Here is a 16,470-nt window from a genome sequence, read left to right as displayed (position 1 = left end):
ATCATAGACTTAATTATAACATAACACAGAGAAATACGAGCCTTTGGTCATTAAAAATGGTCGAATCCGGAAACTATCATTTCGAAAACAAAACGTTTATTCTTTCAGTGAAATACGGAACCGTTCCGTATTTTATCTAACGGATGGCATCCCTAAGTCTAAATATTGCTGTTACATAGTACAACCTTCAATGTTATGTCATAATTAATTACGGCCTTTGTTAGGAATAAATGGACTTCACACAGTTTGCAATGAGCCAGGCGGCCCAAACTGCTGCATATACCCTGACCGCTTGCACGGAACGCCAGAGAAGTGACACAATTTCCCTAGTTATAAGAAATTCATGTTAGCAGGCAATATTAACTAAATATGCAGGTTTAAAAATATATACTTGTGTATTGATTTTAAAGAAAGGCATTGATGTTTATGGTTAGGTACATTGGTGCAACGACAGTGCTTTTTCGCAAATGCAATTGTTAAATCATCACCTGTTTGTCGAAGTAGGCTGTGATTCAATGAGAAATTAACAGGCACCGCATCGATTATATGCAACGCAGGACACGCTAGATAAACTAGTAATATCATCAACCATGTGTAGTTAACTAGTGATTATGTTAAGATTGATTGTTTTTTTATAAGATAAGTTTAATGCTAGCTAGCAACTTACCTTGGCTTCTTGCTGCCCTTGCGTAACAGGTAGTCAGCCTGCCACGCAGGCTCCTCGTGGAGTGCAATGTAAGGCAGGTGGTTAGAGCGTTGGACTAGTAACCGGAAGGTTGCAAAAACGAATCCCCGAGCTAACAAGGTAAAAATCTGTCGTTCTGCCCAACAAGGCAGTTAACCTGTTTGGGCTAGGGGGCAGTATTGAGAATTTTGGAAGAAATATGTGCCCATTTTTAACTGCCTCCTACACCAACTCAGAAGCTAGAATATGCATATTATTGTTCGGGTTTGGATAGAAAACACCCTAAAGTTTCTAAAACTGTTTGAATGGTGTCTGTGAGTATAACAGAACTCCTATGGCAGGCAAAAACCTGACAAGGTTTCATGCAGGAAGTGGCCTGTCTGACAAGGAGTCGTGCGTCTTGCATCTGTTTATTGAAAAGTAAGGATCTTAGCTGTAACGTGACAATTCCCAGGGCTCCAATAGGCTCTCAGGACGCGGGAAAATCATGAAGGTTGACGAGGCAGCCTCAGGCTGAAACAGATTATCATCTTATTCAAGTGTCCCATTAGGTGACAATGGAGTGAGGCGCGTGCGCGATTAGCCCCCGTGGAGTATTTTAATTCGGCTGTTTAGTTTATTGCAGATTCCCGGTCGGAATATTATCGCTTTTCTACGAGATAAATGGCATAAAAATTGGTTTTAAACAGCGGTTGACATGCTTCGAAGTACGGTAATGGAATATTTAGACATTTTTTGTCACGCCATGCGCTATGCTCGTGACCGTGGATTACCATTCTGATAGTGTCTAGAACTCACGAACAAAACGTCGCTGTTTGGATATAATGATGGATTATTTGGGACCAAACCTACATTTGTTATTGAAGAAGAAGTCCTGGGACTGCATTCTGACGAAGAACAAGAAAGGTAAGAACATTTTTCTTATAGGAAATGTGATTTTGGTGAAGGCTGAACTGCGTGGGTGTCTAAATAACTAGCCCTGTGATGCCGGGCTATGTACTTAGAATATTGCAAAATGTGCTTCATCCGAAAAGCTATTTTAAAATCGGACATATCGAGTGCATAGAGGAGTAATGTATCTATAATTCTTAAAAGAATTGTTATGCTTTTTGTGAACGTTTATCGTGAGTAATTTAGCAAACTGTTAGTAAATTCCCCGGAAGTTTGCGGGGGGTATGCTAGTTCTGAACGTCACATGCTAATGTAAAAAGCTGGTTTTTGATATAAATATGAACTTGATTGAACAAAACATGCATGTATTGTATAACATAATGTCCTAGGGTTGTCATCTGATGAAGATCATCAAAGGTGAGTGCTGCATTTAGCTGTCTTCTGGGTTTTGGTGACATTATATGCTGGCTTGAAAAATGGGTGTCTGATTATTTATGGCTTGGTACTCTGCTGACATAATCTAATGTTTTGTTTTCGTTGTAAAGCCTTTTTGAAATCGGACAGTGTGGTTAGATTAACGAGAGTCTTGTCTTTAAATAGCTGTAAAATAGTCATATGTTTGAGAAATTGAAGTAATAGGATTTTTAAGGTTTTGAAAATCGCGCCACAGGCTGCAAGTGGCTGTTACGTAGGTGGGACGAATTCATCCCGCCTAGCCCAGAGAGGTTAACCCACCATTCCTAGGTCGTCATTGAAAATAAGAATGTGTTCTTAACTGACTTGCCTAGTTAAATAAAGGTGTATAAAAAAAAATAAAAATAAATATACAAAAATAATTACAAAAAAAAGAAAAAATAAAAATAATAAAAAATAAAAAAAAAAAAATCGGCAAATCGGTGTCCAAAAATACCGATTATCGATTGTTATGAAAACTTGAAATCAGCCCTAATTAAATCGGCCATTCCGATTAATCGGTCGACCTCTAGTCCAAACTCAAAACCTTCTAAACTGCCCTTCCTCAGAGTGCTTATTAACTGTATAAAGACAGTGAAAAGTCAGAGAGGGATGGGATGAAGGAGGGGTGGCTATATCACAGCAGTGGTGCTCTATCACAGCAGTGGTGGCAGTAGCAGGATCTGAAAGAAAGAGATGGGGAGAAGGAGGGAGAGAGAGATTCAGGAGGGGGGAGAGAAGTTTAGGGCTTCATCACAGCGGTGGTTGCAGTAGCCGGAGCTGAAAGAAAGGGATGGGGAGAAGGAGGGAGGGAGAGATTCAGGGAGGGGGGAGAGAAGTTTAGGGCTTCATCACAGCGGTGGTTGCAGTAGCCGGAGAAGGAGGGAGGGAGAGATTCAGGGAGGGGGAGAGAAGTTTAGGGCTTCATCACAGCGGTGGTGGCAGTAGCCGGATCTGAAAGGGCTAATCTTATTAGGGTGACGGACAGGATTAGGACGAACTAAGAGACCCAATGGGCTGGACACACTGAGGAGGGGAGGCAGGACAGGATTAGGACTAACTAAGAGACCCAATGGGCTGGACACACTGAGGAGGAGAGGGGGATGGGAGGAGTGAAGAGGATTCATACAGGGAGAATGCAAACACAGAAGGGGAGAGGAAAACTAGTTGTTCTTCAGAAAGACACGAGGACACTGACTGGACACCTAAATGACCATAGGTGGTTGAAAAACACTTCAACAGACAGACACTCATTTTCAGGGGCACAGTGAGCTGTTTACACTCTCTCCATATTTATTTGGTCAGTGAAGCTACAACTTTCATTTTGGCTCTTTGAGATCAAATGTTTTATTTGAGGCAATAGTACAGAATGTCACTTTTTATTTGAGTGTTTTTATATATGCACTACATGGCCAAAATGTGTGGATTTCAGCTATTTCAGCCAAACCCGTTGCTGACAGGTGTATAAAATCGAGCATAGAGCCATGCAATCTCCATAGACAAAGATTTGCAGTAGAATGTCCCGTACTTAAGAGCTCAGTGACTTTCAACGTGGCACCGTCATAGGATGCCACCTTTCCAACAAGTCACTTCGTCAAATTTCCGCCCCACCAGACCTGCCCCGGGTCAATTGTATGTGCTGTTATTGTGAAGTGGAACCGCCCAGGAGCAACAACAGCTCAACCTCAAAGTGGTAGGCCACACAAGCGCACAGAACGGGACCGCCGAATGCTGAAACACGTAGAAATAGTCTTTCCTCGGTCGCAAGACTCACGACTGATGTACGGGAGTGTATATTCTTTTAAAATGTGTGACACACCGACAGAGGCTCACACCTATATGTACACTACCGTTCAAAACTTTGGGGTCACTTAGAAATTGTCTTGTTTTTGAAAGAAAAGCAATTTTTTGTCCATTAAAATAAGACCAAATCAATCAGAAATACAGTGTAGACATTGTTAATGTTGTAAATGACTATTGTAGCTGGAAATGGCAGATTTTTATGCAATATCTACAATGGCTTGCGAAAGTATTCACCCTCCTTGGCATTTTTCCTATTTTGTTGCCTTACAACCTGGAATTAAAATTGATTTTTGGTGGGTTTGTATAATTTGATTTACACAACATGCCTACCACCTTGAAGATGCAAAATATTTTTTTATTGTGAAACAAACAAGAAATAAGGCAAAAAAAAGAACATTTGAGCGTGCATAACTATTCACCCCCCCAAAGTCAATACTTTGTCGAGCCACCTTTTGCAACAATTACAGCTCCAAGTCTCTTGGGGTATGTCTTTATAAGCTTGGCACATCTAGCCACTGGGATTTTTGCCCATTCTTCAAGGCAAAACTGTTCCAGCTCTTTCAAGTTGGATGGGTTCCACTGGTGTACAGCAATCTTTAAGTCATACCACAGATTCTCAATTGGATTGAAGTCTGGGCTTTGACTAGGCCATTCCAAGACATTTAAATGTTTCCACTTAAACCACTCAAGTGTTGCTTTAGCAGTATGCTTATGGTCATTGTCCTGCTGGAAGGTGAACCTCCGTCCCAGTCTCAAATCTTTGGAAGACTGAAACAGGTTTCCCTCAAGAATTTCCCTGTATTTAGCGCAATCCATCATTCCTTCAAGTCTGACCAGTTTCTCAGTCCCTGCCGATGAAAAACCTCCCCACAGCATGATGCTGCCACCACCACGCTTCACTGTGGGGATGTGTTCTTGGGGGGGATGAGAGGTGTTGGGTTGAGAGGTGCTAGGTCAGACAAAGCTTTTCCTTGATGGCCTAAAAGCTCAATTTAGTCTCATCTGACTAGAGTACCTTCTCCTATATGTTTGGGGAGTCTCCCACATGCCTTTTGGCCCACAAATGCTGTTGCTCCAGATACTCAACTAGTCTAAAGAAGGCCAGTTTTATTTCTTCTTTAAAATCAGATCAACAGTTTTCAGCTGTGCTAACAATTGCAAAAGGGTTTTGTAATGATCAATTAGCCTTTTAAAATGATAAACTTGGATTAGCTAACACAACGTGCCATTGGAACACAGGAGTGATGGTTGCTGATAATGGGCCTCTGTACACCCATGTAGATATTCCATTAAAAATCAGCCGTTTCCAGCTACAATAGTCATTTACAACATTAACAATGTCTACGCTGCATTTCTGATCAATTTGATGTTATTTTGATGGACAACACTTTTTTCCTTTTCTTTCAAAAATAAGGACATTTCTTAGTGACTCCAAACTTTTGAACGGTAGTATATATATATTATTATTCCATTCCTTTACTTAGATTTGTGTGTATTAGGTAGTTGTTGTGGAATTGTTAGATTACAGTGTATAGGCTACATGTATAATCAGAGAGCTCCCTCCATCCACAGCATGTCATAGGTCTCTGCTATGAACCCTTTCAAAAGTACTAAACCACATGCAGCCAGCATTTCTAACGGTAAACCCTTGCACTCAGAAGTTGTTTGTGTTGTGTGTGGATAACGTCCACTCACACAAAGTGCAGCTGCTCTCAGGTTTTTTTGCCTAGATTCTCTATGACCTTTTCTTTCACATTACTGGATGCTTTATCTGTTCTGGATGTGGTAAATGTGTTGTGTGTGGATAATGTTTGTTTGAGTCAATATCTAGACCTACTCTCAACATGGACACAGTTTGGTTAATCAGCTCTCCAATCCCCAGTCCACTCTAACATACAAACACACAGAGAAACCATATTGTTGTCAGAAATCACCTCAAATCACCCAATAAAGAATGGAAGTTAGCCATATGACTCTTCCTCAATAAGTAAGTTACAACCAAATAGCGACAGCCATGCGACACACAAGAGAGCACTGCCTGCACTAGACTGTGATCACACCTATCCTACTTATGAGTTATGACTCCAAAATGAAAAGGAAGGAAACCTATGGCATGAAATATAATCACATGAAACATCTTGAAAACAGTGTCTATGTTCCTGTGAGGAGCATGTGACGGGAGTATGCGAGGCCTACCTCCAGCCATGCATGCGAAAGCCAGGACACTGGTCTCCACATCTTATACATGGTTGTCCCCGGTCTGGGTCTTCCTCCTCCTGCTGAAATCACCACGACATTAGACACCCAGTATGATACCATTCATGCATCACAAACAATTACAATAAAATGATCAACAAATACAGCATTTATTTATTTCACATGACAGTAAGTGAGTGGGAGGAGAAATGGTCATGTGTCAATTCCACTTTAATCAAAAGCAGTATGGATGGTGAGAGGGTCATCCCTGAGGAGGTCATGTATTGCATAGGATTTAAGTCGAGTGATCTTTCCCAAAAGATTATTCTCTGGGAAGCAAAATAAATTCACCGAGATCCAGTGAAAAACATGGAAATATCCCCTCCCTTCCCCCTCAATTTGCACATCTGCAGTTTGATTCCATGATTGACAGAGAAGTAGGATTGTATTGGTTCAAATACACATCAGGGTACTGTATGTAATATTGGTCTTGCTCATAATCCATGGGTGTGATGTCATCTGTGAGTACATGCGTGTAAACAATGTGCATGACTGTGTAACAGGGTGTGTTAATAGGGTTGTCTATGTTTATGTGTACACACAAACTCAGCAAAAAAAGAAAACGGCCTCTCACTGTCAACTGCGTTTATTTTCAGCAAACATAACATGTGCAAATATTTGTATGAACAAAAGATTCAGCAACTGAGATGTAAACTGAACAAGTCCCACAGACATGGGACTAACAGAAATTGATTAATGTGTCCATGAACAAAAAGGGGGGGGGGGGGGGGGCGTTCCTTTTTCTGGACCCTGTCCTTCAAAGATAATTTGTAAAAATCCAAATAACTTCACAGATCTTCATTGTAAAGGGTTTAAACACTGTTTCTCATGCTTAATTGAACAATAAACAATGAATCAATTAATGAGCATGCACCTGTGGAACGGTCGATAAGACACTAACAGCTTACAGGTGGTAGGCAATTAAGTTCACAGTTATGAAAACTTAGGACACTAAAGAGGCCTTTCTACTGACTCTGAAAAACACCAAAAGAAAGATGCCCAGGGTCCCTGCTCATCTGTGTGAACGTGCCTTAGGCATGCTGCAAGGAGGCATGAGGACTGCAGACGTGGCCAGGGCAATAAATTGCAATGTCCATACTGTGAGATGCCTAAGACAGCGCTACAGGGAGACAGGACGGACAGCTGATCGTCCTCACAGTGGCAGACCACGTGTAACAACACTTGCACAGGATCGGTACATCCTGTGCAGGATGGCAACAACAACTGCCCGCGTTACACCAGGAACCCACAATCCCTTCATCAGTGCTCAGACTGTCCGCAATAGGCTGAGAGAGGCTGGACTGAGGGCTTGTAGGCCTGTTGTAAGGCAGGTCCTCACCAGACATCACCGGCAACAATGTCGCCTATATGCACAAACCCACCGTCACTGGACCAGACAGGACTGGCAAAAAGTGCTCTTCACTGACGACTCGCGGTTTTGTCTCACCAGGGGTGATGGTTGGATTCGCGTTTATCGTCGAAGGAATGACCGTTACACCGAGGCCTGTACTGGAGCGGGATCGATTTGGAGGTGGAGGGTCCGTCATGGTCTGGGCCGGTGTGTCACAGCATCATCGGACTGAGCTTGTTGTCATTGCAGGCAATCTCAGCGCTGTGCGTTACAGGGAAGACATCCTCCTCCCTCGTGTGGTAGCCTTCCTGCAGGCTCATCCTGACATGACCCTCCAGCATGACAATGCCACCAGCCATACTGCTCGTTCTGTACGTGATTTCCTGCAAGACAGGAATGTCAATGTTCTGCCATGGCCAGCAAAGAGCCCGGATCTCATTCCCATTGAGCACGTCTGGGACCTGTTGGATCGGAGGGTGAGGGCTAGGGCCATTGCCCCCAGAAATGTTCAGGAACTTGCAAGTGCCTTGGTGGAAGAGTGGGGGAACATCTCACAGCAAGAACTGGCAAATCTGGTGCAGTCCATGAGGAGATGCACTACAGCAGTTAATGCAGCTGGTGGCCACACCAGATACTGACTGTGACTTTTGATTTTCACCCCCCCCCCCCCCTTTGATCAGGGACACATTAATCCATTTCTGTTAGCCACATGTCTGTGGAACTTGTTCAGTTTATGTCTCAATTGTTGAATCTTGTTATGTTCATACAAATATCTACACATGTTAAGTTTGCTGAAAATAAATGCAGTTGACAGTGAGAGAATGCTTCTTTTTTTGCTGAGTTTATTAACACTTGTGAAGGATGCCCAGCGTGTGCGTTAAGGCAATAAACAGAGCATACCTTTTTTTTTTTTTACTTTTTCAAATCATAGTCGCACACCTCATGTAGCCTAGCCCATAGGCCTATATGTTTTGATAAGGTTTGTATCACAACTAAAGTGTCCAAATAACTTCTTCAAATTAAGCACATTAATCCGCTTTGCAACCGGTGTAGAGCATAACATGGTCCCAGACCATGACGGACCCTCCACCTCCAAATCGATCCCGCTCCAATACAGGCCTCGGTGTAACGCTCATTCCTTCGATGATAAGGATTTAAGTTTGGGGAAGATAATTTTCACCATAAAAATGCACCTTTCTAATAACGCACTACATGCATAACCGCATTTGCGGTCACCTTTGAGAACTTTGTTTTCCCGCTAAGTGATTGCACTTTGAAACATTTGCCCTTATAGCCTACTGCCGTGTGTGCAATTAAAGCCTAATAGTTTACCAACATTTGAAGCTAAACATTCTGATCTGTTGCGTCAGCCTCATTGCTTTTAAAAAGGTTTTTTTGATGTGAGCGGTTGTATTCATTTGAGCTCTATCGCATCCCACAACTGTCCCAGACTATGTAAACTCTGGGACAGTTGTGGGGTGCCATTGATCTCACTTTTTTTAATGTAGATGTTCCAAAGGTCTGCATCAGTGGCTTGTAGGCTATGTGTGGAAGCCAGGAGATGCTAAACGTGTTTATGTAAACCAACAGTCAAATACCGTGTGACTGGCAGTTATTTGCTTGACAATCACTGGCTGACAAAATGTCCTGACCGCCACAGCCCTAGTTAGAGGAAGGGGAACAGGTTCTCCTCCAGTCCAGAAGTAACAGCCCAGGCCCTGAGTCCAATCCCCATACAGCAGAACTACAGCTCCTGCTGGGAGTGGGACTACAGCCACACACGACCCAAACTATATACAAGTCATTTTGTGAATTCAGAATATCTCACAGTACATTCAACAAATCATTAAAAAAATAAACATTTCTTTGCACATTAGTACTGGTGTCTATTCATGTAAGTAGTCTTTGAGAGTGTGCATGTCACACTACAGCTCTATTGTGGTGTCTCTTTTTAGAGATGAGAGGAAGGAAACAGATACAGGAAGTGTGCTGCACCCTTTCCTTTCCCTCTCTATGTAGTCACTGTCTCCACTTTCCTTTCCTCTAACGCTGGCATCCTGCGTCTCCTCTCCCACATTCTGATGAATAATTTTCTCACAATAATGTGCTCTTTTCTTACATTCGTCTAAAGGTGTTGAGAGACACCTTTAGATGATAAACAGATGATAAACAGTTGGTTCACACCATACACTAGGTTTCCCCAATAGACACCCCATGGGCCAAATTTGTCCCGTGGGTGATTTTATTTGCCCCCCATGTTTTCCAGCTCATAAAGTTATACAAGTATAGCGAGTAGCCATTTTCAGTGAGTGTGGACATTTACAAGCGAAAGGGAACGAGAGAAATTGTGCAAATGAACAAAGTTGTGATGTATGCTTGTCTGATGGAAGAGCAGCATGTGTACACGGAGCGGGGGGGGGGGGGGGGGGGGGATGCTAGTTGGAAGCACAGGGGGAAAAAATGGCAGCTGTACAGATAACTCAGAGGTCCAGAGGTCTTTTACTTCTCAAACACGGCAGAAAGCAAACACCCCGTCTCCTTATTAATTCAGCCACACTCAGCTAACTAACAAGTAACTAAATACACAGCTGGAGAGTATAGCACATCTTAGACAGTTATAAGATTGCTGATCGCAAACATTTAGTAGTGAATTGCATAGAAGTGTCACTTCATTACCTCATATGTGCCGCACAACAGAGAAGGACTCACCAATAGATATAGAACGCTATGGACTCACTAGCGTCCGCGTTCTCCAGTTGGACACTTTACAACGAACACGTGACTGCCCGCTGTTCTGGGGAACTACGGTAAGCTTCATAATGAAAAATAATGTGGCAGGCGAAATGAAGAACGCAATCTGCTTTATCTCCCAACTTATTCCACGAGTTAACTGCAAGTATTTACTTAAAAAGTAGCTACAAATATTGAAATGTATTCAAAAACCTCAAATAAATAGTTTCAACGGTATTGACGGTATATGAAAACCCTCCTGTGGGTATTTCCAAATAACCCGGAATATGGTATATACTAGGGATGCACAATATAGTCGGTGAACATATCGGAATCGACTGATATTAGCTAAAAATGCCAACATCGGTATCGGCCTGATGTCTAGTTTAAAGCCGATGTGCAAAACCAATGTCAAAGCTGACGTGCATACCTATATAATGAAGGTACATGACGTCATGACGACACGTAAAATGTTGCGCTACACGTGCAACACAGCATTCCTAACCTAGCCCACAAGGTCTGCTATGTGGATCGAGCAGTCATTTGAAAGAGTAAAGAAATTTTAGAGAGAGAACTCATAGGTGAAATCCATTAAAGCCATGATAATGGAATTCATTGCCCTTGACAATAAACCGTTTGTACTATTTTTCAGATGTTGCCATACCGGAGTTACACAGCAATAGCGTCATTGCTATTAGCTTCATGACTGACATTTGGACCAGCGATATCAGCCCCATAAGCATGCTGAGTCTGACAGCACAGTGGGTCGTCGAGAATTTCGTACTGAGGAAAGTCGTATTGCATGCTCATGAATATGCTGGTTGTCATACCGCTGCTGCCATTTCAATGGCATTTGAGAACATGTTTAAAACATGAACACACTAGTCGGCGCCATTCAAAGAATTGACTCGAGGAATAAGCTCCATCAACTGCGCCTGCAGCAGACGTGATATCCTCTGTCAGCCCCCTGTGTGGCTCAGTTGGTAGAGCATGGTGTTTGCAACGCCAGGGTTGTGGGTTTGATTCCCACGGGGGGGCCAGTACGGGAAAAAAAATGTATGAAATGTATGCATTCACTACTGTAAGTCGCTCTGGATAAGAGCGTCTGCTAAATGACGTAAATGTCATGGCATTGAAACACCTGTTCAACAAAACTGACAGGAATATGAACAAATGTGCACAAAATTTGAGATAAGCTTCATGTGCGTATGGAAAATTTCAGGGATATTATTATTTTTTTAGCTCATGAAACATGGGACAAACACTTTACATGTTGCGCTCATATTTTTGTTCAGTGTAGTATTCATATTCTAATTCCTAATTCTAACGCCACCGATTCTGTCACATAACAGTGGAGTGCCCATGCCCATTCTGACTTCGTCAATGCTAAGCTAACCAGTCAGCTAGCAGCTAGCGTGTGGCGTTAGTGCTGACTAGTTTCTATGGAGTGAAGATGGCCCCTTTTCCCGACAAGGTGGATGTTTTTACTGGCCAACATTGGTGAATGAAACAGTTGCTCTTGACAACAGTTTGCCCCGGCAACAAAACTGCCCACACTGGCTGTGAACAAGCGATTCGGTGGCAGTCTCTCTTTACTGTGTCGCCACCATGCTCGATGCTATGTACAAGGACCGCTACTTCGATGCAGACAAGAAACAGGGTTTACGTGAAATGTTAGAATCACAAAAGGGCAAGATGGATACAGACACAGTGACAGTGCGCCCAGAGGAAGAGAGGCCATGGACAGACAGAGCTGAAACTTCACTGCATGACATGTATGATGCAATCCTGGTTGAGAATGAAACGACTGAACAATGAAACAGCACAGCAAGTAAGTGAAAGACATAGGTTTTGATTATGTTTTACTGGTAATGTGGACATACGTAAATGCCAACAAAATAACTTTTTGGTCAGTGTGTGTGTGTGTGTGTGTGTGTGTGTGTGTGTGTGTGTGTGTGTGTGTGTGTGTGTGTGTGTGTGTGTGTGTGTGTAACCTTTATTTAACTAGGCAAGTCAGTTAAGAACAAATTCTTATTTACAATGACGACTTACCCCAACCAAACCTGGACGATGCTGGACCAATTGCGCGCTGCCCTATGGGACTCCCAATCACAACCGGATGTGATACAGCCTGGATTCGAACCAGGGACTGTAGTGATGCCTCTTGTGCCGAGATGCAGTGCTTTAGATCGCTGTGTCCGTGTGTGTGTTAACTATTTAACTGTACTAGAATGTTTAAAAAGTCAGGTATTGGTGTCATTTTTTTTAGCAAGGAAAATAAATATTGGCCAAAAATGTAATATTGGTGCATCACTAATAAATCGCTAATCGCTACATACAGCCTAAGTTGTTGTCACCATATTAGCTCTCTCTCTGTCTTGATCTCCTTCATTTTAGAAGAAATGTATTTGTTAAAAACTGTTCAACTATTGTCTTTCTCTCTCTTTGAGACAACTACTCACCACATTTTATGTACTGCAGTTCTAGCTTGTGCTTTTAGCACTAGATTCTCTGATCCTTTGATTGGGTGGACATGTCAGTTCATGCTGCAAGAGCTCTGATAGGTTGGAGGACGTCCTCTGGAAGTTGTTATAATTACTGTGTAAGTCTATGGAAGGTGTTGAGAACCATAAGCCTCCTAGGTTTTGTATTGAAGTCAATGTACCCAGAGGAGCTAGCTGTCCTCCGACTACACCATGGTATTACCCTACTGAGTGCTGTTGAGGCTACTGTAGACCTTCATTGCAAAACAGTGTGTTTAAATCAATTATTTGGTGACATTAATATATTTAGTATAGTTTTATCTAAAAAGGAAAACTTTAATGTTTCACTATTTTTATGAAATTCACTGAGGATGGTCCTCCCCTTCCTCCTCTGAGGAGCCTCCACTGGATACGGCCCAACCCTATTCCCAAGTATTCCCACGCACCCCAATTTAATCAAGGTTTGAAATGATTCCGTTTTTGTCAAATTCTATATCTGTTTGGGCTTCTTGCAGTGTACAATTATGTATTACTATGTTCCGGCCTCGACCATCTGCTCCAGAAAAAAATGTAAAACAAAAAGAATAATATCGACCCAGGGCTGAATGTAATTGGGAACCCCTGCCATACACCATAACCTGATACCCCCTGTCTTGGTTTGTGTGGTGTACATGACAATTTGTCAGTCTACTCTTGTTTCATTGTGCAAAACATTAGCCAGCCCTTCAAACAATAGAAAGGGAAGGATGGGGTGGTTAACAAAACAATATTTCTTAGATAAGTGAGAGAGACGGGGAGAGATAATCACTGCCACGAAACAAGAACACAGAAAGAACGTTGCCAAAAAAATACTGGAGACTCCCTCGAGCAATCTCACAAACTAGACAGACACGCAGACACACCACTTCTCCTTCTCTCTCACATACACACACCCAAATCAACCAAACCCATGTGATACGGGAATTGGGAAGGCACCTGTGAATACCTGCTCAACTATGTTCTCAAACCACATATGAGTACATAGGGTAAACATAATGTTAGTATTCACGTCAAGCCAGTCATACCATTTGGTTTTTATTGCTTGTGAATCTGGGTTATTATGATGGGGCTGGAGTGCTAACAATGCTACAATAGACCAATCTGTTGGATGTTGTTGTCTGTATTTCACTCTTTTTATCAATGAGCCTATTCCTTCACTGAGTCCAGATGTTGTGATGTTTGTGTGTCATTGAGAAAATACACAACTGATACACTTCAACACCAACCTACCAATGGCGCCATCCCCCTGCACTGAGCTCAGATGCCCAATCTATGAACAGCATCAACAGGTTAGCCCAAAAGAAACGGTCACAAGCTACAGAAAGACCATTGAATGGTTCACATAGCGTTTTATTGCATCTGGTGTGTGATTTAATATCTACACATAGACATGTACATGCATGCTCACACACAGACATAAGTACTCAAAGTTATCTAAATCAATCATTACAAGGTAGAAACAAATTAAAAAGTTAAACATAGCCTGTTTGAACGTCTTGTGTATACACCCAAATGTAAAATGGCAAGAAGGTGGGGATAAAGGGACTGTACTGTACAAACGACTTCTGGGTGACTGGACCTTTCTGTTCTCATTTCCTAATAAAACTTTCAGACATGGTGACTGATCTCAGGGGGACAGAGAGGGGGAAACCCCCAACTCTAATCACACAAGCCCAACGGTACGAAGTACTGAGAAAGTAAGTCCTCGTCAAACGTTCCCCTCCAAGTTGCTATTAATAAAATACGAATACAAACATGAAAATATATATTTTGTACTTCATACCTTGTACTGAACACACACGCTCACACATAACTACACAGTCTCTCAGCCAGAGAGTAGACTCTTTTGTCTGGGGAATGCGGCGACCCATGTTAACACGTGTGCTAAAACAAACAGTTAGTGAAGCCACATTGCCCTCTGCCATACCCACTGATCCTTGACATGTGCAACTCTCCACCAGAGCATGGGACTTCCTGGGAAAGTCCAGCAAAGTGTGTAATAAATACAGAGAGAAAAACGGGAGGAAAAGACCAATCATGTTTCATTGACAAATGGAGGATTAGAATACTGGGGAGATGTAACGAGTGTCGTGTGTGGAGGACCAAGACGCAACAGGGAAGTGTATACTCATCTTCTCTTTAATATATAAGAAGGAGAAACAAAATAAACACGTATACAATTAACAGAAACGACACTAACAGTTCTGTCAGGTGACAAGCACAAAACAGAATACAACTACCCACAATCCACAATACACCCCTAATTATAGGACCCTCAATCAGAGGCAACGATAGACAGCTGCCTCCAACTGAAGGCCCCAACACCAATAAACTAAACATAGAAATACAAATGACTAGACAGAACATAGAAATAAACCAACATAGAACAATAACCAAAACCCTGGACTAATAAATCAAATACCCCTCTCTACATGGACACATACACACAACCACCCTGAACCACATAAAACAAATACCCCCTGCCACGTCCTGACCAAACTAAACACTAACAAATAACACCTTTACAGGTCAGAACGTGACAGGAGAGAAGAGAGGAATGGAGAGAGGGCATGCAAATCATGCATTATGGGTAGAGCAAATAACAGAAGTACTACATACTGTACAAAGCCTGCAGAGAAGGAGCATAAGTAAATGCAATAAAGATGCAAAAAATGTTAGCTAACAACTGTTAGGCCAGTACAGTACTGTTCGGTTCAGTACAAGTGTGGTTAAATCAGTATACAGTGCATTCGGAAAGTATTCAGACCCCTTCCCTTTTTGCAAATGTTGTTACATTACAGCCTTATTCTAAAATGGATTAAAAAAAATAAAAGGCACACACCTGTCTATATAAGGTCCCACAGTTGACAGTGCATGTAAGAGCAAAAACCAAGCCATGAGGTCGAAGGAATTGTCCGTAGAGCTCCGACACAGGATTGTGCCGTGGCACACATCTGGGGAAGGGTACCAAAAATGTGTACAGGATTTTAGGTCCCCAAGAACACAGTGGCCTCCATCATTCTTAAATGGAAGAAGTATGGAACCACCAAGACTCTTCCTAGAGCTGTCCGTCTGGCCAAACTGAGCAATCAGGGGAGAAGGGCCTTTGTCAGGGAGGTGACCAAGAACACGATGGTCACTTTGACAAAGCTTCAGAGTTCCTCTGTGGGGATGGGGAAAAAATTCCAGTAGGACAACCATCTCTGCAGCACTCCACCAATCAGGCCTTTATGGTAGAGTGGCCAGACGGAAGCCACTCCTCAGTAAAAGGCACATGAAGAATCTGCAGAGAAGAATGGGAGAAACTCCCCAAATACAGGTGTGCTAAGCTTTTAGTGTCATACCGAAGAAGACTCAAGGCTGTAATCACTACCAAAGGTGCTTCAACAAAGTACTGAGTGAAGGAACTGAATACTTACGTAAATGTGATATTTCCGGTTTTTGCGTTTTCATTATGGGCTATTGTGTGTAGATTGATGAGGGGAAAAAAACAATATAATCATTTTTAGAATGAGGCTGTAACGTAACAAAATGTGGAAAAGTTCTAAGGGTCTGGATACTTTCCGAATACACTGTACTCAGCAGTGAAATCCCAAACATATTGACGATAAAAGCACACTGCTCTCTGACCTTAAAATCAATGTAAACATTTATGTGAGTTGATCAATGCCAGGAGTCATATGTTCAGATAATGGTTGTAGGCCTTGAGTTATTGTACTGCATATGAATGCCTTTATAATAGTGCATAAACAAGAAACACAAGGTCAAACTCCATCCTC

The 16,470-nt window shown here is 42.3% G+C and overlaps 1 protein-coding gene across 2 annotated transcripts in view; it reads right to left on the bottom strand.

Moving 5' to 3' along the window:
- Nucleotides 1–16,470, bottom strand: part of LOC106572445 (prickle-like protein 2) — a 44,289-nt gene that overhangs the window by 21,640 nt on the left and 6,179 nt on the right. For both annotated transcript variants that reach the window (XM_045696225.2, XM_045696224.2), the window contains one exon: nucleotides 6,029–6,111. In XM_045696225.2, the coding sequence (XP_045552181.1) occupies nucleotides 6,029–6,111 (83 nt within the window). The remainder of the gene's footprint in view (nucleotides 1–6,028; nucleotides 6,112–16,470) is intronic.

Source organism: Salmo salar, chromosome 15 (assembly GCF_965601325.2).
Source record: "Salmo salar chromosome 15, fSalSal1, whole genome shotgun sequence".
In the NCBI taxonomy this organism is placed as follows: domain Eukaryota; kingdom Metazoa; phylum Chordata; class Actinopteri; order Salmoniformes; family Salmonidae; genus Salmo; species Salmo salar.
This window is presented reverse-complemented; position numbering and strand designations above follow the sequence as displayed.